The sequence below is a fragment of the Aptenodytes patagonicus genome, chromosome 10, assembly GCF_965638725.1.
Source record: "Aptenodytes patagonicus chromosome 10, bAptPat1.pri.cur, whole genome shotgun sequence".
NCBI classification, from domain to species: domain Eukaryota; kingdom Metazoa; phylum Chordata; class Aves; order Sphenisciformes; family Spheniscidae; genus Aptenodytes; species Aptenodytes patagonicus.
The window spans coordinates 18,154,619-18,180,718 of NC_134958.1; the positions used below are offsets into that span (position 1 = coordinate 18,154,619).

Here is a 26,100-nt window from a genome sequence, read left to right on the forward strand (position 1 = left end):
TGTTGTGTGTACTTCTAAGGAGCCGTAAAGACACTTTCCTTTAGGTTTTACTTTTTTTTTCTACGATAGAACTCTGATTTTGTCTTTTTATTCTAAAAAGAAAGCTTCTTGCCATGGGCAGATGATACGTAACCATGCAGAATACTCGGTATGTGTGCTTTGACTGTACCCTCTCTTTAACCTATAGTCCATAGCTTTTGTATCTGCTGTTGTAACAGCTCTGTGTGTATTGCAGGAGTAACGGCATTTATTGAAGAACTTAAGAAGTATCCTGGCAGTATAAATTGGAAATTATCTTTTGAAATTGTGATTAGCAAACAGGGAGGACACAGAAGCTTTTTAAGCCTGCAGCAGCTCAGAGTAAGCAAATGGTATCTTTTAACTTAAAGGATATTTCTCAAGGTGGAAATATTTCAGTATTTGCTCTTTTCTTGGCTGACCAAAAAAAAAGTGCCCCTCTGCTTCCCCGTTCTAAAGAAGGATCACAACTGTTTTCCACCGTTTGTCGTTAAAGGAAATTTTAAATTTAAAGAGGGCAAGACGTTCAAAATAAACAGCTCTTAGTTCGCACGTTTCGATCGGAGTGCGGTACCCAGGCTCCGCAATCTGCTCCCCAGGCCTGCCACCCGCCATCGGCGATGCATTGCGCTGGCCTGGGGGCGGGGGCGGAGGAGCGGCAGGCCGCGGCGTGCCGTGGGGCGGGGCCCGCTGCCGGGCGGGGCCCGCTGCCGCGCGGGGCGCGGGGCCCCGCCTCCGGGGGCGGCCTTCGCGGGTGCCGCGGCCGTCGAGCGGCGCGCCTCGCGCGGCGGCCCCTCACGGCGCCCCCCCGGGCCGGCCGCGGCGGAGGGACGCTCGGCTGCGGCGCCGGTGCGTGGGGAAGGTCCGGCGGGGCGGGCTGCGGGGGGGGGGGGGGCTTCGGTTGGGCCCCTCGCGCGGCCCAGGCGAGGGGAGGCGGCGGCCGGTCGACGGGGAGGGGTAGCGGCGCCAGCGGGGGCGGGCAGGCGAGAGGCGGGCACCTCTCGCCTGCCGGGCGGTAGCAGAAGTGGGTTCAGGAGCCGGAGGCGCCGCCGCCCACGTCGGGAACGCATCGAGGGCTCCCCTGCCGCTGCGCCGCCCGGAGCGGCGTGGCCTGCTCGGAACGGGCCCGGGAGAGCACGGCCCGGCCGGCGCGACGCCCTCGGCCTTCCCGCAGCGCCACAAGGGCGATCAAGTGCGCTGCGAGACGCTGCGCCCGTCTCGGTACGCGCGCTCTGCGGAGGGGGATGGTCGGCACCGAAAAGCAGCGTGCCTATACATGGCGAACGGGGTAACCACAACAATTAGAGGACTTGACTATGTCCTCACGTTGAGTTTTATCTCAAGTTTTCATTTACATCAGCAAGTGAACGTGGCGTTTAAATAGTCAAAGTGCGCAGTAGTGTTTCCATCTTCTAAACCATTCCCGTGAAGCCAGCCGCGGCGCTCAGCACGACATCACGGCCTGCCTGCCTAGCGAGCAGGTGAAGGGACAGTTGCCTTGTAGCAGTTCAGGATTGCTTGATTTTTCCACTTTTAGGGTTTTATTTTTTTTCTTCTCCCCATTCATTGTGGTTGCATTTGGTACTTTAGAAGATCTTTCAGTATCTTTTTTTTTTTCTCTTGAAGGCACGTCAGAGAATTACAGATGGAAAATGCAAAGCCAAGAAAAGTCCTTTTTTTCTTTTATGCATTGCAGAATAAGGAAATATGGCCTGAATGAAGTTGCCTGTGCCATGTAAATGCTTTGAAGTTTTGCAATGGCAGAAGCTAGGTCTTCAGAAATTAAAAGATCCCGAATAAGTTTGTCACTCAGTAAAAATAAGAAAAAAAAAGGAACAACAAAAAGTGTGGAAGGTGAAGGGACACCATCTATACCTTCAGCATCCTCCTCTATTATTTCCTTTTTTAACAATGTTCCCCCTGCCAAAATTACCTGTCCCACGTGTGGGCAAATGGTGCCAAGATACAGAATAAATGAGCACATGGATGAAACATGTCAGAGAAACCATGGTGAGATTGGCATCATTGATTCAACACTCAACGCTTTTAGGAATGAGAGTCCCCCAGCTGCAAATGTGAACAATAATTCCAGCTTATATTTTTCAAAAAACCTCTTAAATCTAGAAACAAGTCCTTCCAAAAGCAGTTTATTGAAAACAGAAGGGAGTGCAGTACAACGGATTAGTCCTTATTTTAGCAATAATAGTTCAGTCTGTAGTGTTAACAATGAACCACAGGCTCAAACAATTAGAATAGTCTCTTTGGGAAGCTTGTCATCTAAACTGTCCAGAAGACGACATATCCAGGGAGGAAAACAAATCCTGTATAAAGAGATCGACTCTTCACCTCCAGCTGTTCACAATATGTGCAAAAGTGCTGCAGCACTGGATGATGATGAGATTTATGCTGGGCATAGTTCTCAGAAAGAAAATCAGCTTGCTCAGAGAGAGCACCAGGAACAAAATTTTTCAAAGAAGGAACCTGAATTTCAAGAAGAAATAAAAAAATGTAACGGAGAAGACCTTGTAGATATTGTTCAGGTACCATTACCAGCTGATAGCATTAATGGCAAAAGGTTACCAATTGGTACAAGGAGCACCAAAACAGAAAGCAGGTCTGAAGGTGTGATACTTAGTCCTGAGAAATTTGAAACACATCTAGCCATTGATACTTCAGCAGAGCTGGCCGATAGTTTGGAAGTCAAGGCTCAGCCTCGCATTCAGGTTGTTCCTTCTTCGAAGACAGAAGTGAACTGTGGTACACAAAATTGCTTTAGCAAGGGTGATGTACAGGTACTTCCTGTGGAAGTTCATGAAGACTTTAAAGATGAGATTAATCATACTTTGTCAGAAACTGTGGAAAAGGTAGAATTTCAAAATTCCATTGGGGACATTTTAGACAAAATAAATGAGGTTAGCTCTGTGCCCAGCTCTCCTGGTCACCCATATTACCTCCAGAATTTTTTAGTGGTGCTGCGAGCAGTCTTGGAGAATGAAGATGATGTCAGACTCTTTGATGAGCAAGATAGGAACATTATAACCAAGTTCTGCAAATTATCAGGTATCTTTTTTTTTTTTAATATATTGTCACATTACCTCTTGTAGCAAGAACTGTTACATAGTTTTATCTGAAGAGTGTTATACCAATGGGCAATTTAACTTGATAAATTCCTTAAGCGAAGAAGCTCCTTTTTCTCAGATGTGTCTCTCCGTGGCTTCTTGTAGGTAAACTTTCTTAATGTTGCTTTAATGGAAGGTTATAAATAGTGGAGACTTATAAGAAATAAGGAGAGAATGATTATGTATATTTGGTTTTTTGGAATACTTTTTTTACTGTTTTAATACTATTTTTTAGAATCTTAAGTCAACTTGCTGCTGCATTTAAACATGTTTCCAAGGAAGGAAACTCGTAGCACAGAAAGAGAGTATCAATTAACACCAAGCTTTTGATGATTATTATGTGTGGGAATTCTACAAAATGGGGTTATGAAGAGGCCTGTGCTGGATACACAGACCTTGAAAAAAATACTTCTGAAGTGGCATTTGTGAGCTTTGATTCAGCACTTTTACAGATTACTTCCATGCTTGGTGTGAATCCATGGTTACCCCTATGATTATTAGTCAGTGTTTAGAATGCCAGTTACTAATTAAACAGTCATTTTCTTGTAGGTTGCTTAGTACTTTTAACTCTCATTAATTTCAGTGGGACCAGTATGTTGGAGATGTAAGCCCTCCACATTTAGACAAGATTCAAAGCAGACATGTCTGATTCCTATACTCACATAAGTTTTACAGTAAAAGCATGGCAGAAGTGATGCAAGTTAAAACTAACCCTCCAAATTTTTATCTATGTTTATAACGTGTCTTGAACTGTAATTAAGAGTAGTTTTACCAGCACTTGAGCTGCAAACTTGGAGCATCAAAATGGAAATAAGCTTATGACAACTTATACAAGAAAATTTGTATCTCAGAGTATTGTAGGCATAACCATTTATATTGTTTTAAGCTACTATGGTAATATACAGTTGCCTGACAAAGTATTTTAGATATATGCTCATATGAGCTCAGTTCATGCATCTGAGCTGAACATAAGAAAGTGACAGTTGCATACATACCTGCTGGTAAAAATAAAAAAAAAAAATCAGAAGCAGGCTGCACTTAATATATTATATTCATTGAGTTTGGCTTAACTAGCAGGCTGTAAAGTTTATCACACTAAAGAATAGTATTTCCCTGTGTGAAACTGTTGTGTATTTTGGTCTTCCCTCTCTGTAGATTATATTCATTTTTTCTGCACCTGTGTACAACAGTCTTTAGACTGTTTCCCCATTGCAAAGTGGAAGAAAACTGTCCTAGCTGTTCAGAGCACTTAGTCCCTTAATGTTGGTTTCTATGAAGTTCCAAACAATACTGTGGATTGACACTACAGGACATTACAAAAGAGAATATCAAAGTCATGACTTGTGATTAGCAATAATGTGAATTTTTTCCAAGGCCAACAGAGGAGACTTTCAGTAAGTGTTTTTCTAATAACTTGTATGGATGTGGAGAATAATAGAATGAGGTTAGGTTAGTGTATTGGCATCACAAGGTTTTTAATACAGGATACTGAGTGACAAAAATAGACAAGTGTTGGCTTGAACTTTTTAGGAAGAAATATAGCCCTGATAAGTAGTTCACAATCTCAGTTCTTTAAAAAAGTTGAATGAGTGCATATCTGTTTCTCTAGGAAGTACTTAAACTGTGGTGGAACAATTTCAGAAATGTCATTTTTGACTTAAGATCTGCTTCCAAAATTTAGCAGCTAGAAAGGACCATATGAACATTCTTCGTTTGCCGTAGTGGAAAAATCAGCTGAGCTGACTCAAACCACCTTAAGAGATAGTTGCTAAAAAGGTGAAGAAACTCCAGAGGAAGAAGTAGGGCTCTAAACTTACACAGGCATTTCTGCAGTGGTTACCTGGTCACAGTTAAGCTCTTACAGATTATATTGTAATAATTACAACTATGCAGTAACACCAAACATTTAAAAAAATTAAAGAATAGTACTAACACAAGTTATGAGAATATTGTAAGATGAGATCATAACATAGAACTGTATTTGTCAGGGAGCAGCAAAAGCAGACTGCTCTGCATGGGAAGATGAGCCAGGAGCCAAAGGGGACAGCAGGGCAGGCAGGGGACAGATCCTCTCCTCACCTACAAGGGGCACAAGCCCACTTTGCCCAAAGAAGAAGAGCAGAGTGGATCCGGTGCCAGTACTGCGGTCAGCCATGCTCCAGTGGTGGCAGGTCTTCAGGCGAGTCCATAGTGACGAGGCAAGTGCAAGGTGAAGCCAAGTAACAAGATGGCTGCCTAGGCACTAGCACGCCACAGCAGAGCTTAAGCAAAAGTGCAGGCCACCAGCCTGAGCTTAAATACAGCTCCCGAGCGAATGGGGGGAGGCCTTGACAAAGCCTCACACAGCTCTTCCCAGCAGCCTGAGCCCAGCTTACACAGCTGCACTGTGTCAGAGCTGACCTTGAACACAAATAGCCAAACCTGCGGGGGCTGGGGTGGGGTTGCAGAGCCTATTGGTGCACTCAAGGCCATAAGAATATTAAAATAGTTAACTTTCTCCGGCTAAATGTGTATACAGTGACATCTTGGAGCTTGATAATGCCTTGTTTATGTTGTGATAGCTAAAACAGGAATATATAAAGAAAGAATGGAATGTAAGCAACAAAACTTGTTATTGGCTCTCTGAGGCAAGCAGTAGATGCGTATCATTTACATCCAAAGAAGATCTAGGAATAAACTTACAGTTCGGTCATTAGTGGATGCAGGCTTTGGCTACTTTGACAAATACTAAAAGAGATGTTCAAGATACAGCTTCCTTATTTCCACATTCCCTTCTCTGGATGAGTACAACACTGATCAGTAATAGCAACTTGTTCTGTTAAATAAAGGAAGTGCTTGTTTCTCTTTCAGTAGTGTGATTGCAGTATTCCCCTCTCACAGGTGTTCAGAATACAGAAAGAATTATTGCAAAGTGGTGCTGATAAATCCATGTCTGCACTGACTGCTAGCGTCACAAATAAAACAATCTCTCTTTGCAGGGTAGGAAAAATGCAATGATTCCAGCTATGAGAAGTGGTCGGATAGCATTAAGTGAACAGATAATGAATTCTGGACAAATGAGAGATGGATATCTTTACTTTCAAGAAATCTTAGACAGAATACTTTAAAAGTTCAGGTAGATGGGTTATCTGTTCCACATTAGAAGTTTCTACCCAAGGAAGTGTTGTCTTTACAGGTATCATAACACAAAAAAACCCACACACGTGCTTAATACTATAAAGTTGCTTGAACATAGGTATTCTCCAGTATTTCATTATTTTCTGCTAAAATGTCTACCATTCTTCAGTGAGTTGTCTCTAATGCTTATTATGAAAGGAATGATATTTTTAAAAGGATTAAATTTGAAGCAATCCTTCCTTCCTTCCTGCCCAGTTTTCTCAAAAGTGGATGGCCTTTACGTTGGATGTAGAGCACTGACAATTTTTTCAGTACTGGAAACAGTAAATAAAAGTAGGGAAAAGCAGAGGTGTATCCATAACAAGTAATCTGCACTGCAATGTCAGGCTTTGTGCTCAAGATGAGATCTGTCTGAACTTAGGTGTAATATTAAAAAAATATTTTTTGTATTCTCCATGTTTCACCACATGTTGCAGTTGGAAGAACTTATATGCAAGCACATAGTTCTAGTGACACTACTTAATACACTTTGTGAAATCCTCCTTCCAACTTTTATACAACAGAAAAATCGTATCTGAGAAACTGATTTATAGTCACCAGTGGAACTGAGGTACAGAAAACTGAACAAGAAAAAATAATGTATTTTTTTTCTGTTGCGTTTAATGACTCATAGAAGGTGAACTTTTCTAACATCTGCATCTTTTTGCTGATAATATTTCAACTTAGAGCAATTTTTTTATTTCAGTGATACACCTGAAACTTTCTTAAGAACTACAAAAGAAAAAAAAATCCCCCAAACATTCAAAGGTAATGTACTGCAGAACAGGACGCTTAAGAAGCAATTATACTTGCGCGATACCATTTTATTCTTCTGTTTGTCATTCAAATCCTGTAGAGAGAAAGCAGTCCTCACATGCCTTTACTGAATTGCAGCCCTAGTTTGGTCAGTTTCCGTGGTCTGCAGAAAGGATGGTCATGTGTTACTCCACCTCTTTCCATTTTCCAGAGCTGTAAAAACTGGAGACAGACTTCAAAGTTGAAGTTAAAACCCCACAGAGAAAATGACAGGCTTATGCCTCTGAATGTAGTTCTCTCAGTGAATTGATCCTGGAAACATTCTATTAAAAAAAAAGGCTGAACAAGTCTTTTTAAGGACAGGAGAAGAGTTAAATAAGCATGTAAAAGTTAACTGCCATTTCCTAAGTATATCGAGGTCTGGTAGTGTTTCAGTGTCTGTTTTTATTAATGATCAGTTTCAGTTAAGCAGCAGCAGACAGGGATAAAAAAATTAGAAGTTAATGAGGGATGAATTAAGTATTCAAAAGGGAGCTGAATGTAGTAACAATAGCTAGACTATTGTCAGCTAAGATTTAATAAGATATTTTGTTGAATTTCAGCATTGTTAGTACTTTAAGTGTGTTTTAAAAAGGTACTTTAAGAGAGCACTTCCCTGATAAAAATCAAATCAATAGGCGTTTTTTCCCCCTTGTTTTCAGTAGATATATTAGTAGAATTAAACTTATCTTTGGAAAAATAAGAATCTGAAGACTGCTACACAGAGAGGTATTCTGTGATTATGAAATCATTCTGTCAGACTACAGCTTCTTTTGTTCCCCAACATCAAATAGTTGGTTATTGAATGAGTGTTAAAGAAAGCAAAAAGACCTATTTAACATCACGATATGCAGAGTTTGAAAAATGAAGTTGTGTTTTCCTGGAAAACAAATTCTTTCTTAAAGGGTAAGCATGTCCAAGATGCATTTTAGCAATGTTCATTACCTACAAAATACATTGTAATAATATTCTACCTACAAAACTTAAAGATTCTAATGAGCAATAATTACTTGGAAAGGTAAGTTCTGGTATTTTACCAAGTCTGCTTGTAGAACATGGGCAGATTTAAAATGTGTTTTAGAGGATATCTTCATCAAAGTAATTTTTCTAGGTAAGGTAGTGATTATGCATAGTACTATGTTTTAGAATTTAATTTTCTTTTTATCCTTCCCTGCTTTAAATAAAATTTGCAGTTGGTGGGCAGAAGTTATATGTGAGACTTTTTCAACGCAAGCTGAACTGGTTAAAGGTGAACAAAATAGAGTATGGAGAGATAAGTATGGATTTGTCACCAATAATTGAAGAACTGGCTGAAGCCAGATTTCTGCAAACAGGTATGGCCAGCATTAGTAAATGTTCAAAATATTACAAATAAAATCTGCAGTTGTGTCATGTTAGAGTTTAATGCACTATGTGCTTGTCTGTGCCTTGAGAAGAGAATTAAAGGAGCAGAATAAAGGTTTCAGGTAGATGAGTTGTGTGGTGTTGCATTAGAATACAAGCAGTTAGTGCAAATTAGGTAACAGGGAGAGCTAAATAAATGTCAGGGCTATAGGTGCAACAATAGGCCTTAGTTGCCCTCACCAGCCTCATCTCAGAGCCTGACCTGCGCAGCCTCTGCAGTGGTCCAGGAGCTCTACTTAATATCCTTCAGTACTGCCCTGAGCTGTCTTGCAGGCACCCTGTCCCTGGCCTTGTCCGTCCCTGGCTGGCTGGACCTCCAACCAATGCTGCAGGTGTTTGTTTCCAGTCTTGTCTGTGGCCATGTACTGTGGATGGATCTCAGACGTAAATTGTAGTCTGGTCTCTAGTCTTATGTCCGGCTCATCTCTTGGATCGACCCTGGACCTGATTCATCATCATGCCTTTTCTGGGGCTGCCAGTAGAATCTGTTATCGGGACTTTTGCTCTGCCCATTCTGTTCATTTACGGTGGGACTGCAGCAGGGTTGGTGAGGACCCTGTCAGTGCTGTGGTCACTTTTGACTCCTGGTTCATTCCCCCTTGTCGAGCAGCTCTGCTCTTGCTGCTCCCTGGCAGCACATTTTTTTGCATTGGGCAAAGTTTTAATCATAAGGAAGACAAGTTTTTCTGAACAGCATTTTTTTGTAACTCAGAAGAATTTCTTTATATTTGCTTTTGTTTTGAAGTTGCAAAGTTTTGAAGTTTCTGATTATCCTATTCCTTCAGACTGGACCTGTGAAGAAAATGAATTTCAAGCTGAACCAGCTAGCATCAATAATACGTTTGAAAAATCTAAATCATTAGTACTGGGTTATATGAATGTACTGTACTTTGAGCTGTTGCTTGAGTGTATATATATAGCACATAATGAATATATGTGGATCATTTTACTTTTAGAATCTGAACTGGAAGACCTGTGTGAAGGTTTGGATTTGCTTTCAGCCCCTGAGCTAAAAACATTGGCAAAGATCTTTCACTTGCCAAACCCAAATGGTCAGAAACAGCAACTTGTGGATGATTTTCTGAGGTTGGCAAAACAACGTTCGGTCTTCAGCAGGACTCAGGCTGGTATTGGGACAGTGATTTTAAAAAGGTAACTCTGTTTATAGTTAAATTTTGCAGGTGAATGTAAGTTATGCTTCAAAGGACTCAGTCTAGCTGCCTTTTGAAGAGAGGAATGTATTTAGTAATTTTTTAAATAAAAAAGGGCACCATTAAATTTTGATTCACAGTGGGTCAAACAGAAGGGTATTTGCCCTATTAGACTTTTTTTTTAAACTATGTCATGCTTTTCAGCTGTGGGCTTGATTATCTATCTCCAAAGTTACTCAGTTATACAGAGAAACATTTCTGAATTATTTAAAGCAAAATCGGTGCAGAAAAACATCTAGGAAGACATAGGGAAGGTCATCTGATGTAGAATTACAGGGGAGCAATAATGTCTTTTTTTGTGATTGACTTTGTACTTTAGCATAGAGCCTCCTTTTTGGCAATATTTTTAAAGGGAAAAGATTGTTTTCTTGAGAAAGTGTTCTTGCTGTCCTGTGAATTTTTTCACTGTGGCTATCACAGCTGCGTATATCAGATCCCCTTCACTTCCAGGTCTTCTGGAGTCCAGATTCAGGTTTAAGGTGTCGTTCTGCCCTAATAGGAGTGATTACAGCATTACCATTCTTGGTGTTTAGGGCTGGATCTGTAGCTAGAGCATCCACAAAAAGTCTAGGAGTATGAACTGAAGTAATAGCCAGGGTACTGGTGCTAGGGTAGAAGTCAGTTCTGGAGTTTATAAGCTTTCTTACGCAGTTACCTCTCTTAGTAACTAATACCAAAAAGTAACTGTTTGAATAATAATGCATATAAACAAAGGTTGCTTGTCTAGTAGGCTGGAGAACTAGGGTCTGAACCCAGTAATTGTGGAATCCTTTCTGTACAAAATGCAGGTTGGGTAGAAAGCTGACAGACATCAGTATGTACTGCGTTTGCTTCAATGACATAATTTGTCTTTCCTGTGGTATTCTTTTTCAAATGAGAGAGATACAAAGCTTTGTCAAGTTTTGCATAGCTATGTTTATTGGACAAATACTCCCCCCTGAAATCTGTCACATGATTCTCCACAAAATTCCTTGTATTAAAAGGGGCCTAGTACTGGAAGACCTTTAAAATCATCCGTCCATGAAGAATTATTATTATGTCAATCAGTAAGGTCTTCTTTCCTTATGCCAAAAGAGAGGCCTAATGCTAGCTTAGTGCTGGGCTTGCAGAGCTTCGCAGCTGGGAGGTTTGCATAGTACGGTTAGCTTCTTTAAAATAGTTTTACTTGGTCTTTGTTGTTTTCAAAATACAACAGGAGCTCTAGTGGTTCCCATTCTGTTAAAAACAGTATTTCACACTGGTGTCATTGTCTCCAGTAGCATTGCACTTCATCTGGTCTGCAGGAAAACAGGTGAAGTGATCATAGCCACAGCCATGATTATCTTGTGTTAGAGGATGTTGGGACTTTGTGATAAGTAAGGATGTTTTAATTTAAGGAGTTGCGGTTGTTTCCTAATTCTAATCCAGGTATAGAAAACCTCAGTATGAAAATATTTTGTATCACTTGAAATTTTATTTTTTCTCTTCGATGCTAGATATTTGAACTACATGACGATGCATGATGCATAATTTGTATAAATACGTCTAACAGAAACAAAATTGTTTTCCGAATACTGGCTTACACTATGCAAAGGAAGGCTAGAAAAAAACGTGTTCAAGAAATGGAAAGGAACCTGGGAAGATGAGTTACGTTCCAAAAAAGTCCTTGGTGCTGGCTTACTCTCTACTCCAAGAAAAGAGGCTGATAGTTACTTGCTCAGCCACATCAACTTTGGGAATGTAATGCTCTTCGCTGTAGTTGACAGCTGAAATACTAGTTACCCCATGAGATCAGAGAAAATCCTGTTTTAAATCTGTGCTGTCCTGTGGACAAGTAACAGAAATCTTGTCTTGTATGAAAAGGCTGGATGAAGATGTGCTAATGGAGATGATACCCTAAACAAGGGATCTCAAATTGTGGTCTGTAAACATTGCCCTAACAGCAAACCACATCTTGTTGCTTTTCGGTACTGCCTGGCATAGCAACAGGAGTGGCTGCACCCAAAGGGCAGTTAGTTCCAATTCTATTCTGCTTTAAGTTTGGGCCTTAAACTTTTTATTAGTTAATGCGTTTCTTTGGCTTTTCACTAGAGGTTACATGCACTACACAGTTTCTCAAGCTGCTTCTTTCAATGAAAATCAAGTTTACACATTAATTGGCTTGAAAACAAAATTATTCTCATACTTCATTCCGTGTATTTGAATTTTTATAAGTGATGGTAAAAACCATTTGTTATAATCATTTTATTTGTCCTTCCAGGGTGAAGGACCTGGCTGGAAAATCTGTCAGGGTCTGTAAAGGCCCTCGGGCTGTCTTTTCTCGAATTCTGCTGCTATTTTCACTGTCTGAGTCAATAGAGGATGAAGAAGCTGGTAGTGCTGGTCAAGGCCAGCTCTCCACACTCCTTATGGTAAACATGGGGCGTATGGTATTCCCCAGTTACACTGTAAATAGGAAAACACAGGTCTTCCAGGACAGAGAAGATCTTATCAGGTAGGGGGAGCTTTGGCAGTTTGGAAGCCTGTTTATTTCTAGAAAAGCTTTACTGCAGCACTTGTGTAGGCAAATAAGAATTCATCATGTAGAACTCCAGGTGTAAATAGGTAGAAGTGCACTTTTGCAATGATTTTAAATGCATTTTTGTATTTAGGTAGGACTTGTAATTCACAGTGTCTTGCATTTTGAACCAAAATAGCGTATTTATTTGCTTCATGATCATCTGCTGATGAAAGTTGTTTCTTCATTTGCTGTGACGATTATTAGAATGGACTCTGAACAAAACAAAAAAATACATTCTCTAGTTTATAAGTAATTTTAAACATAAAGTACCCTGCTAGTGTAAACTCTGCTGATCCTACAAGATTAAGAATAAAGTTGGCTGCATGGTTCAATGTCTTTGGAGACTGGAAGGGAGTTTTTAAAAGGTATTGTATGGAGGAATTGATTTCTTTTAACTATAAATGCTTTTTGAGCCTAATACAGTTACTATGTTTTTTTCCCTTAGGTATGCAACTGCTGCTCATCTGTCAAATGATATAGCCACTGCAATGGTAAATGGGAACTGGGAAGAAGCTAATCATCTATATATGTGTGCTAAAGAAACCTGGAACGAACTGAAAAATCACCCCTCTTTGAGGTAGCAAACTGGAAACTAGCCTCGTGTTCATATGAAACTATTAAGTGTATTACCTTACTTTCGGTACTTTTCCTTTTGAGAGAGGCTTATAGACTAGTGATATTATTGAAGCCTGATAAATTTATAAGATTTAATGTTCTTGAAAGCTTTGAACTTCCTGGTTGGTTGTTTAGTTTTTAAGTGATTATATGAAAAGGCCTTTTTTATGAAACCTTGGGAATGAATTGGTAGGCATGCATAAAGTGCTAAAACGTTTCTGTTCTATGTGCCAATGCAGGAGAACAAGAGCCTTATTTTTCCCTTGTCATAATTTGTTTTTATGGCTTTTAGACAAATAGCAATAAGCAGAATTTAAAATTCACTGTGAACAAAAGAATGTTGCAAACGTTATGGGAAAACATACTGGGTTATTCATCTATTCAGACTTCCAAGGGGGTGTCATTCAGGAAGCGTTACTAAAGATTTGAGAACTGAAATAACGTGTATTGTTTTTGAAGCATCCTTCATCAATTTTTCTTTCAATTATTTTGTTTTCTGGCTTAGTGATACACCGAAAGTTAAAGCCTTATGTTTGACATTATATTAATTTTCACGGCAACTGATTTAAAATAATATTCATAGAGGGTCATTTGGAGGTCTGTAACATTTCACACTGAAGACAGTGGAAAAAACTATTTTCATTTCAATAAGACATTCAAAAGACTTTGTCTTGAAGCATAGAGGTGCCTATCCAAAAGATTTTAGTCTTCTTTTATAGCAGGAAATTCCTGTTCTAGCCTTTCTCTTTTGTTCAGCTGTGTTTCTGAAGTTAACCTTCTGACTTAGGAGAACAAGTTGGCAGTAACAAAACATGATGTAATAAATTGTTTTGCTTCTGATGTAAAACTTACTGGTTTGCTTTACAAATTATTAGTTAATTATTAGTTAATAATTCCACTGCTGTTGAAACCAAAATATGCTGTGCAAGCACAGCTTGCACCTGCTACTTCAGCTAAACTATTTTCTTACCTTTTGGTTCTTGACGTTGCAGCTGGGATACTCAGTTCAGTTCAGGTTTGATATATAAGGCATTTATTTTTTGTAAATGCTTTAGGTGTAAGTATTCTTAGTAAGAGAGTTTAAGAATTTAAATTGCCATCATTAAATTGATCTGAGCTGCTCTTATCTTTCAGCTATCACAGAATTTTACCTGAGTATCTGCGACATTTCACAGTTGGCTGGGTGTATACAAGAATCCTTTCTCAGGGTGTTGAAATTTTGCAGAGACTTCACATGTATGAGGTAAAGTGGTGAAGTGAATAGGAATACGTATTTAATGTAGCATTGTACATCAATTTACATTTCTGATGTGGCTGGAAAATGGTGATAATGTTTGCCAGGACTTGCTGCAGTTCTCTTAACTGGTTACTTTTAAGGAAAAACAGCCTTTTTTCTTGCTTTAGAAAGTTTTAAATTGTTTTGGTTTCTGCTTATACTTTGGAGATTTACCATATGTAATACACCGTAAGACTGTTGCTGAGACATTGTTGTTGCGTTATTTGAAGATACCTGTGTTTCACTAGATTTGGTTGTTGCTTTTAAATAAGATAATCTTGGAAGAAATTTCTTCTCTGAAATCCCTGCCTCTTCACCTTAGGAGCTAACATCTCCAAAGGCCTCTGACTTACAGTTAAAGCAAACCAGATTTATTCTGAAAAAGACTTTGCCTCTGCAAAAAGGCAACAAGTAATATTCAGGTCTTTTTCATATACAATAGGGAATACAGAAAGGACAAAAATACTGTGTTTTTGGCAGCTAACCTTTAAGTTTACATAAAAATATCTCTATTCTAATAGAGTTTTTAAGATATACTCATGCACCTGAATACATTGGGTGCTGGAATAAAAACGGGGTTTGAATTGTGCAGAGACGAAGTTTTATAGTACCCAGTAATTAGAATGGAAAGTGACAAGCTAATTATATAATGGAACTTCAACTTGGTTTTCTAACTGAATTAATAAAGATATAATCCTGTTGCTGCAGGAAGCGGTGCAGGAGCTGCAGACTCTTCTGTCTCAGGATGTGTATTGTACTGACAGCAGAGGGCGATGGTGGGATCGCCTAGCTCTGAATTTACATCAGCACTTGAAAAACACTAAGAAGGTATTTTCACAACTGCGTGCCGTAAAGCTGGAAACACTGCAGTCATTGTCTGAAAACATTTTTAAAAAATATTTCTTATGAAAAGAACAGCGGGGTAGGATCTCCTAAAATTGCAGATATTGGTAGGAATCCCAAGGTCAGGCAACCAGTTTCTCCTAAGAAATTGAATATTGAGCGTACCCTCATCCTTGGTTTCTGTTGCATAGAAGAACATCGTTTGGCATGAAGGATTGTATGGAGTTATCAGGCAGCAGCTTCCTTGCTCTTATGCCTTACAAATTTGCCTAACGCGTGAGAAGCAGAGAAATTTCTTGTAGTAAACACTTCTGCTTCTGAACCTGAGTCATGATGAGGCCATATCTGGAATGAAAAAAACAAACATGACGGAAGGAGTTTTTTAATGTTTTCAAACAAAAAATTGAGATAATTAAGTCCTTGGCTAACTGTTGCCAGTGGGGAGAAGGTTGTCTTCTGTATCTGGACCAGTTTTGGTGTGGGATTTCTATTGTAAGGGGTAAGCAGTAGACAGCCCCATTTCTAATCTGTTACTTGTGCACAGCTCTGGCAGGGTTATCAGTCTTTAACAACAAATTTAAACTATTTCTGTGGTCCTACAGGAGAAACTGTAACTGACCACCCTTAGACTGGTGAAGAATAATATTAATGATTTTAGATAGCGTGTATTACAGGCTCTGTTCGTCCTGGTCTGTTTAATTCTCTTCAGAAGGCAGAGGAGGGGAGAAGAGGTTTTGAGGTAATCTTAGCTTTTGCTGAAACTTTTCCCTCTTCCCTCTTCCCTTCCAGTAGGACACACACACCACTAGGGTGTGTTTGTACAAGCAAAACACATTATTTGTGCAGTGGGTGAACTTGCCAGTCTCAAGTCTGAATGATGCAGTTCAGGCTTTTAGAAACATTGTGTACATGGTGAGCGGTCTTTGAGTTTCCTAAGTGATTAGCTGGCATGTAGCCGAATGAGAGAACAATAACCACGAGGGAATGGCAAGGATTATGTGCAAGGTTTATTGTAAATCTCTGGAGAACTTTCTGGCACCTCTGGAAAGATTTCTGCAGCAGAATATAAAGGAACCAGAGAAAACTGCAAGCTGCAGTACAGGTTGTGCCTTTGAATTCCTTGTGAGCCAGCACCAGCTTTTCACAGACTTTCTTTTCAAGAGCCACAAGGCGTAGGAGCCACTGTTTAACTCATTTTAGGGCTCAGATGCAGTTCCATGAATTTTGCGTGCAAGAAACAGCAGGTGTTAGTTGTATCAGCTGCTGTCTGAGGATTTATAAGTACAGGAGATTATGTCCATTCTTCCTGTCTGTTACATACAAAGGAGAAATACTGTCAATGATTGAAAATGAAACTCTGTAGGACTGTTCAGGTCACAATGAAGTATGGGCAGACTGAAAATCAGCTTTTAACTAAGAGACAAAGAAGACCAATCTAATTAAACACACCTAAGATACCTGACTAATTTGGCAATGAAAAATAGAGCTAAAAAAAAGTTTTAAGTCCAGGAACAGTAGCAGTTGTGGAGTTATTTAAAATAAGCAAAGAATGACTTTTTTTTTTTCCCTTGGTGTTGCTTCCTTGCCTCACTAAGGCTACTGAGAATTGGGATTAAAATGCTCATATTTTGTGTTGCATTTTAATTCTCTAAGTCTGTTAAAAGGAAATAATATCATAGGCTGTCAAGCGTCTGCAGTTGTCTCTTCTGCATCTTATACCCCCGTATCAAGCTTTTTCCAGATTTGGAATTAGAAGTCGTACAAAGGAAGAGTTAGTCTCAGTTCCTTATTTACAAATTAGGACAAAGTGCCTTCCTCAAGTCACAGAAAGAGAGTATGTCAGAACCATGATTTGAACTAATTTTTTGAGTCCATTTTTAACCCTGGATGTTCTTCGGTGCAGTAGTGCATTGCTCTAAAATTTGTTCTGTATGTACATTCTTGCACAACTGATCTGGTCCTTCTGTTTCCGTATTACGTGCTGTTAAGAAACTGGCTTAAAAATATTAAACTGATTTACCTTAGAGCCAACTCTTTTTTCTGGTCACTTATGTAGAATTCATACTTCCTTAACTTTATATTGATCGGTACAAATGGAGAGTAATTTCTTTTTACTGTACTAGTGCAAATTTGAATCCAGAGGCCTACTAGTGCAAAATATTACTTACTAGTTAGAACTTCAGTACATAAGTAAGAAAGGTGGCCTTGTCTTATATGCTGGTTTTTACATTCACGTTTTTGTGTTCCTTAAATCAATTGGTCTTTTGGGCTTAGAAGAGACAGATGTGCCTAGGTCTTTCTGAATTATTGCTTGTTACCTTGCTCTTTGCTAGGCCATTGACTGCATTAGAAATGGGCTGGCAGACCCGTTTGTACGTACTGGGCATCGTCTCTCTCTCTACCAGCGGGCCCTACGAATCAGAGACTCGCCAAGCTGCAAGCAGTTCAGATGCCTGTTGCATGATCTGCCAGTCATACCTGTGGAGGATGTGACGCATGTAAGTGAAGTTGCTGGTGGTTTCTGAGAAATAACAACTCATGAGGTCTTTTTTCTTCTGACAAGAAAAAATAGTCTGGGAGACTGTTGTTACGTGCTGTGCACCAGCCTCTGACTTATTTGTGCTGCAGGAAAATGAATACAAATGTGTTTCTAAAACAAAAGCCTCTTGTAAACAAATATTTCTACTTATTTAATAAATGGTCAGCTTCTTAGCTGAAGGTAGTCAGCTGTACACTGATTTAATTTGCATTGCTTTACTGAATATGCGTTACGAATCTGATCAGCTATAAACTCCACTAATTTAGCAGCAACACTCTCAGAACCTTTCTGTCTGAAGAGTCGGATCAAATCAGTGCATTGCCTCTGGTGTCTTCATGCCGAGCATTCTGCGTGTAAGGAAAAGTAATAGTAACCTTAGCATGCTGTCAGCTTTAGATTAATGGCTCAAAAAATGCAATGTTTTTTTAGTAACCCTTGGGAGTTATGCACTCTAAATATGCACTATGCAAATACGCAATATGATGCGCTTGCATCATATTGGAATGGATTTTTTTTAGCTTATTCTTTTCCCTTCTATTGCAAAGATAATTGTATCTGGGCAAAGTCAGAGCAGAGCCTCACTTTCTTTCTCGGCCTCGTCACTGCATATCTCCCTACAGCCCTTCTTTTTCTCAGTCCAGAATCAGTCTCCTCAGTTACCTGTATTCTTTCTTCCCGGTCCCGCATATAGAAAGACTGCATTCCCATCTGCCCAGCATTTTTGCTAGACGTTCTTTTCCTGAAAAATTTGCCAGTTTATAAAAGCTAAACAGAATGATTTCAAGGGAATGGCAGGTTAAGTTTTATTCAGTTGATTTTTGGAAACAAGTCTAGTTCTGATTTTAAGAAAACTGAAAAGGAGGAATGTGTGTTTTAGGAGAGATTCAAATACCTAGGCTAAAGCTTTTTAAATGCGATGCTGGAAAGTAACTAGTTCTTTTAATATGTTCAGGTTACAATCAAAGGAAAGATGTGTCCTCAGATGGGAATGGGAAAATCCGTATTTCTAATGGAGGATATTGGTGATGAAGAAGGAGGCGAAGACTTCAGTGTATCCACAGTCATGTGCTCAGTTGAGGAGCTGGCGTTAACTCATTACAGGCAGAATGGTTTTGATCAGGGTAACAGTAACTTATTTTTGGTACAGTAAAATAACCGTGGGAGTAAAGAACCAATTTACTAAGCAGTTTAGTTAATAGACCAGTTTTAGCTGATTCCATTACACCAGTTTTTAGTCTGATTCTGTTTCCTTCCCAAACGGCTCTGATATGTAATTTCCTTACCAAAATGCTCTAATATGCATTTTCCACCTGACCTACTTCCTGGCCTTTGATTATTTGCTGCCTTCATATACCTAAGGTGGTTTTGAAATGTGTTAGGAAAAAACCCGACGTTTCTTCTTTATCTCCATAGAAAAAGCACTCACTTTTTGCCTTTCTTATCAGCGAACAGCTATTTTATTTGTTAGGGGTAAAATGCTAGCAGTGTCATTTAAGGGAGTGTTATTAAGGAAAGGTAAACTTCCATTGATTTTTGGTACTAGATGGACATGAAAACAGTATATACCATAGCAAGACAGTTAGCAACTTCTTTTGAAAAGGCTTGATTTTCAACTCTGTTAGTAGTTGTTCATATATTTTTACAACTTAAGAGCTGTGAAAAGCCATGGACAAATAAGAATATATAGGACTGTTTTACAGGAAAAAAGCAAAATACAAAAAGGTAGGCAGGTTATTTTTTAAGATAAAATTTATATTTTTATATAAAATATGTATTTTAATATAATTTTATATTATCGATATGTTCCCAAATACTGTTGCAGGAGAAGTGGCCATATTAGAAAAGGGTAAATGGGAAGGTGACAGTATTTAGAATTTGGGAGAATTGTGCTTGAAGTCCCCACTCAATTCCTCACTCCCACCCACTCACAATCAGTCTTCTTGGCTCAGTGGCTCAGTACAGATTTTGAGCACACAATGGCCATGGGTGATTTAGTGGTAGGCCTAATGGAACACAATGCCCAGGCCAGCACTATATATACACACTAATGCATGCGCTCGCGCGATCTCTCCCTCCCTCTCTCCCCGCCCCATACTATATATTACATATAATATAATAGCATATAGCATATATTCTGTTATCTATAGGTATTATATGTAACATTACATATTATATATAATATATTGCACTAACAGACTAATAACAGAATATACATCACAGAATGGTTGAGGTTGGCAGGGAGCTCTGGAGGTCACCCTGTCCAACCCCCGTGCTCAAGCAGGGCCACCTAGAGCCAATTGCCCAGGACCATGTCCAGCTTTTGAATATCCGCAAGGATGGAGACTCCACAACTTCTCTGGGCAGCCTGTGCCAGTGCTCGGTCACCCTCACAGTGAAAAAGTGTTTCCTGATGGTCATCTATCTATCTGTCTATCTATAGATAGATAGATAGATGTGTCTTCCTATGTTCACATACGTATATATGTTCATACACATACATGTGTATGAACACGTACATGTATGAACATATATACATATGGATATGTATATATCCCATATATAGGGGATATATATTAAAAATTGTTTATATTACATGTATATGTACATGTATACATACATGTGTATGTGTATCTGTGTGTATATGTGTATATATACATGTACGTGCATATGTAAATGTAATAGAAAAGGTTTTATATATATACAAACATTTTGTTATTAATGTATTACATTTTTAGTATACTGCCTGGGCATTGATCTGGTGGTGAGTGATTGCCTTTTGCAGCATACGTATGTATACATATATATGCATACATGTATACGTCTATGTATAGCTCCATACACATATATGTATGTATACATGTAAGTGTATATGTATACTATAAAACATTTTCATATATGTAAACATTTTGTTATTAATATGTTACTTTTTAGTGTAAAAATTTAAAAATTTTGTGTATTAAAAATTGTTAAAGTTAGAACAGTAAACCTTATTCATGTCAGGGCATAGTAATTTAATCCTCTGCTGTAAATGAAGGCCACTAGCCTGGAAATCGAAAGCATTAGCAAATTGTGGAAGTAATAAACTGCATTTACAACTCGATGCTGTAATGTAATGTATACTGACTTCAGCTGTGCATAAACCTGAACCATGTTTCTGTTTTGGATCATGATGATTTAGTACCTCTTCGTATGAGATTGCTGTAGAAATTAATGTTTCAATTATTTTTATTAAATTTTGCCCTTTAGGTATTCATGGGGAAGGCTCAACATTTATTACGCTGTATGGTATTCTAATGTGGGATATCATTTTCATGGATGACATACCTGACGTTTTCAGAAATTCCTATCAGGTAGTATTGAAAGGCTTCCTTTAGTTAATTGTTTTGCCCGTTGCTGTAGACTCTGTAACCATGTTAAAAATCTTACTCGGGATTAGATTAACATTTTAGTCTGAGGGACTTTCCAGACAGATCTTGGTGTTTGCTTGATTTTATTATTTGTTATATTGGGCTTGTTACTAAAGGGCTCCTCGGTAACTAATTGCTATGTAAGTCTGGATTGACTGTCAGATAGGGTGGTATTCATCTGGCTAAATACGTATGTCCTGTATCTGAACTCACTGGTCAAAGTTTCCTTTATAGTCAGTGGAAGAATACTGCTACACCATAGCCGTGTTCCTCTCATTTGAAGAGGACACATTCCATTACAAAGGAAAAAAAAAGTCTATTTCTTTTCAGTAGCCTTTAAAGGGGAGTCACATTGTTAAACTCAGGTTTGTTAACACCCCCACCTGCACCGCCCCAACGTGGTTATGCTCTTGGAATCATCCTTCTTTTTTGTCAAAGAAAGAAACAAGCAAACAACACTGCACCCCCCCAACAACAACTCCCCGCCACACCCTAAGATTAATGATTCCCGGTGAACTTGTGGCTTTTAGCTAAATGCTTTACGTCCTACAAATTACAGCTAGAAGCAGTTTTAATAATTGCAATTAGAAAACTTGATCACTTTTAGTGACATTTGCTAAGAAAACCCTAAAAAGCCATCTCAAATGTTGTAGAACTAAAAAAAAGGCTGGACAATTGTCTTCTTTCTTCCACCTTCACCCACTGCTTCTAATTGGAACCCTGGCCAAGAGGTAGACCAGCCAGTGCCATCCTCTTCCTTAACTGGATTTATTTGTACTGTAAGAAATTACAGGTTTATATCAGTATGCGATATCCTAGGTAGAAATTTCTTCTTATTTTAGAGGTGGAACATGCAGGTTTTTTTCTTGTCTTTTCTCCCCCACCCCCACCCCACCCCCCCATCCTGTTTTCTTTATTTTTCCTCACCAGTATGAAGTAGAAAGGCTTGTGGCTGAGTCGAAAACCACCTGGTGGTTCTGGAGATGGCTGTCTCCCTAACTAGTGACCACTACAAATATCTCTTTTTAATTGGCAGAGAGGGAGATGATACATTCCCTCAAGGCCATCCTTACATAGTCCCTTAAGCAAAGGATGTGAAAATCTAGAGACTCAAACAGTACAATTATTTATTAGGCCAATAGGACTAAACTCAAAACTATGAATATGAGTCGCACTAATCTGAAGTGTAACCTGGTTTTTTTATTTTATGTTGACATGGATTATGAGTCTGTACACAGTCATGTCTTGAAATAATTTCTTAAGCCATGAGCACTTGATTATAAGTATGTATGTTCTCGGTCATATCCTTGGAGAGTACTCAATGATGAAAAGAGGGAACTTACTACAGAGTAATGGCTAGTCTTTGAAATGTCTTTTACTACTTGATTCTTGTATTCATCTGACAAAGTTTGGGTTGAATACTGCTTGCAGAAAGAACTGAGATATGGTTGTCCTTCTTGCTTTGGAATCTTGAGGGGGGGACTTGAAGGCACTTGCAGGCTCATAGGCAGGCCAGGAAGGGGACTGCTGTAGCTCCAAAGGGCATATGAATACTGGTAATAACTCTTCTTGTGGCGTATCTGCTGTTCTTGTAAAATGCCGTAATTGTATGAATGTCACGTGTTAAAAGCAGGTATTCTTTGTCAATGCAAACTACCATTTACCCTAGATCTTGCCTTTCTAAATACATTTTCTTTTATATAATCTTATATGCAGATTATGCCTACTTAAAAAAAAAGAAAAAAAAAAAAACCTTGTATGTTTATAACAAGCTCAGTATTTACAGCTCATTTGCAAAATTTTTTTTTTTTTTTAAAACTAGATTTTACTTATTAATGCAGAGCAAAGCTATCATGAGCCTCAGGCATGAACAAGGATGAGCCGAAAGCTCGCACCTGATTCTCTCAGTCATTCCTAGGCTGTATTTTTGTGGGATTAGCTGTGGCAGCAGTTTGTGTAAGGCTGAAATTTGCCATTTTTTTTCTGTGCTCTGCCTTTGATTTTGAAAAGCTAGAATGGCACTCAGCTACTATGTGATAGCCTTTTTCAGCCGTGGTCAAAATTGAGTAATTGGTGCAGTGACTTTATGCACTAATGGGTTCAGCGCTATGCATAAGGCTTTCTGCTTTTAGGTGGCAGTTTCATCACTGCTTTGTTCTTCCCACCACTAACTGTTCACTGTAGCTGAGCAGTCTTGAGACCGATTCCAAGTCCTGACTAGAATACTACTGCTCAGAGAGTTAGGCGAGCAGCTAGCTCTTTGTCGTCTGTTAAAAGAAACCTCTGTGTAGAGGTCAGAAACCAACAGAGCACAGGCTAAGATGTGGCCAGCGTTTGTTGCACTGGCATTGGGTGTTAAAATACGTGCAAATCTTTTCCCATTTAATAAAGGTTTATGTGATGGACACGTTCAAGTTAAATCGACTCAGTGTTTGAGTGACTTTGTAGTTGAGATAAGAAAAATATGAAGTAGGGCATTGTCGTTCTTGGAATCGCTGCTTTGCTGGTAGCTCCTCAGAGCTGTATTTACCTTTTTATACAGACGTTCCCCCTGGATTTATACACTGACAGCTTCTATGAGAACAGGAGGGATGTCATTGAGGCCAGACTCCAGCAGCTTCATACAGCTTCCTCAGAGACACTGGCAAAGCTGATCGCTGACATCTGGACCGCTCAGGAGGGAAAAGCAGCAGCACTAGTTAGCTGGGGGCGTTTTGTTTCCCTCCAGCAAGTTCAGGTAAGTAACTGTTGTCCAGAATGGACACGCCCTCTGATTAGGCTTGCCGTTAAGTCACACATGGCCGTAGTGTGCTCGCAGTTTGTACTGAGGCACTGAGCCAAGACGGGTGGTGAGTGGTGGGAGGGAGGAATTGAGTGGGGACTTGAGCACAATTCTCCCTAATCCCAAGTACTGTTATCTTTTCTGATAGGGTCACTTTTCCTGCAACAGTAGTTGGGAACACAGCAGGGAAATTGCTGTAGATAACATCTAAAGTTTCTTGTTACACGTGACTAAACTAAAAGCCATGGGGCCATAGAGTATTGCTGTGAGAGCTGGGAAATGGCATTTAAAAAAAAAGCCGACTACCAAAACTTCTCTTACAGAGCCTTGTCTCTTGCCTTGGAGGAATGTTTCTGAGCGGTGTTTTTAGGCAACTTTCCAAAGATCTACGCCATTGCAGAGGGGGACTTCCTGACCTGGTCGTGTGGCGTACTCACACTAATCACTTTAAGGTATATTGGGAGATCATGGAAATAGCGCTCAGCTGATCTTACCCTTAGGTATAAAGCCTCCCAGTTGTCAGCCCGTACAAACTGTATTTTCCTGTTGTGGTGAAGTTAAACCTGCTGCTCATCTGCCCAGCGGCTATGGCAAGTAGTGGGTGATTGTTTACCTGGTATTTCATCACATTTTGCTGTAGCTTTAACGGGCGTAATGAGAAACAGCAAGAGGTGGCTAGGTATTGTTGCAGAGTAGGTCTTCAATTAAAATTACTGTAAAGCAGCTGTTAGCAATCAATCATACACATTCTGACTGTTGTTAGCAAGGGGTGCTAATGTCACCACTTACACAAAAACTTGAATATATGAGACTACAACAACTATGTCTCCGCTACAAAAATTGAGTAAACAATCATGGTTTGTGTCTTGCATGGTAGTGGAATAGGTACTAGAAGACTACTGGACATCTCAGCTGCTGGAGCAACTTGTTACACTTTTATAAAACACAGCTGGATAGCAGAAATCAGTTCTCTAGAACACCTGAATAAGTTGCTCTCAGTATCAGCTGGAACAGGTGAGGTTGCAGACGATCGATTTTTGAGTATGTGGTATCTTCATTCACCAGTGCCTCCGTCTGTGTTTTGGTGGATATTTACGATATCATATTTCATTCTCTTAAACTTTGGAACATGGGTTAATAATTTAGCACCCCCTGGGCCTTCCGTTGTGCTAAATCTCTATTACTTCTGTTGCACACAACAGCCATAAAAGAATACTTACATTCGTCTGTGGGAGCTAATGATCTTTCCGTTCCTCCCCAGGCACACTACTAATCATCCACATTTCTTTGTAGCTGGTGGAAGTGAAAGGTCCCAAGGATCGCCTGTCCCACAAGCAGATAGTCTGGCTGAGTGAACTGAAGAAGCTGGGTGCCACAGTGGAAGTTTGTCACGTGCAAGCCGTCGGAGGCAAGAGTAAACGCCTCAGTTGACAGTAGAGGCCTTGATCACGTGGGTAACTTGGGTGTTTTTAAAGGAACTGGCATGACACACAGTACTGGCTGCTGCTTATTAAAAGTAGTTTCTTCTAAAATTCTGGTTTCTTGGAACGTTACTGTAGTTATTTTTAGCACAAAACATTCTAAAAAACAGCTTAAGACTGTCAGTATGATTTACTGTATGTCACTGTGTTCAAAAGAAGCAAGCCCTTCTCTTCTATACACAGTTCATAACTTATTCTATGAAAGGTAATCCAGGGTTTTTGCCCAGAAGCAGCTGCAATCACACTGGTACCAGCTGAGAACATCCTCTACAATAAAAAATGTGGTGCATCAAGTCCTGATCATTTCCATGTTGCCCGTGTAGCCCGAGTTCACGATGTTGTGCACGTTTCCTCACAAGGTGCACGTTTGGTGCCTTTCCAGGATTGTCAGGACCAGCGTGGTTCTCTAACTCTCCCCACTTCATATTACGTATTTCAGTTTTTCGCTTTAATATAAAAAAAATACAGCTCGTCAACGATGGCATAGAGTAAGGCATAAAACTTTTTTTTTTTAATGCTGTTTTAATGTGCTGCCGTGTCTAAAAGGATAATTTAACAGCTCCTTCTGTTGTGACTATCTGTATTATCTCTATAAAGGGGAAATATTTCTGGGAGTAGACAGTGCAAGTGCCAAGATCACCGCACTCATTTGCGGTGTGTCATTCATTATAGTCACTTTTGCCCCACATCAATTGCTGTGTTTTCTCATTCAGAAATCAGTCAGTCAATTGAAATGGACCCAAAAGGATGAGTGCTCTTTTAAGATGCCAAAATCCTGTGGGTTTGTCTCAATTTCAGCACAGAGCCAACATCTTTTCTCTGGAGTCTTCATCCTCATACTGAGTAAGTTTTCCTGAAATTCTGCTTACCATACAAACAGCAGACGCTGTAATAGAACGTAGCAAGAAATTAAGA

At 39.5% G+C, this 26,100-nt stretch overlaps 1 protein-coding gene across 1 annotated transcript; it reads left to right on the forward strand.

Moving 5' to 3' along the window:
* Positions 1-802: 802 nt before the first annotated feature.
* Positions 803-25,236, forward strand: FAN1 (FANCD2 and FANCI associated nuclease 1). The gene is made up of 14 exons (XM_076348342.1): positions 803-867; positions 1,645-3,078; positions 8,282-8,422; positions 9,449-9,644; positions 11,943-12,176; positions 12,688-12,819; positions 13,992-14,100; positions 14,842-14,961; positions 17,310-17,474; positions 18,468-18,636; positions 20,762-20,865; positions 23,465-23,659; positions 24,028-24,156; positions 24,998-25,236. The coding sequence occupies exons 2-14, from the start codon at positions 1,776-1,778 to the stop codon at positions 25,133-25,135; spliced, it is 3,135 nt and encodes a 1,044-aa protein (XP_076204457.1). The 5' UTR covers positions 803-867; positions 1,645-1,775; the 3' UTR covers positions 25,136-25,236.
* The last annotated feature ends 864 nt before the right edge of the window (positions 25,237-26,100 follow it).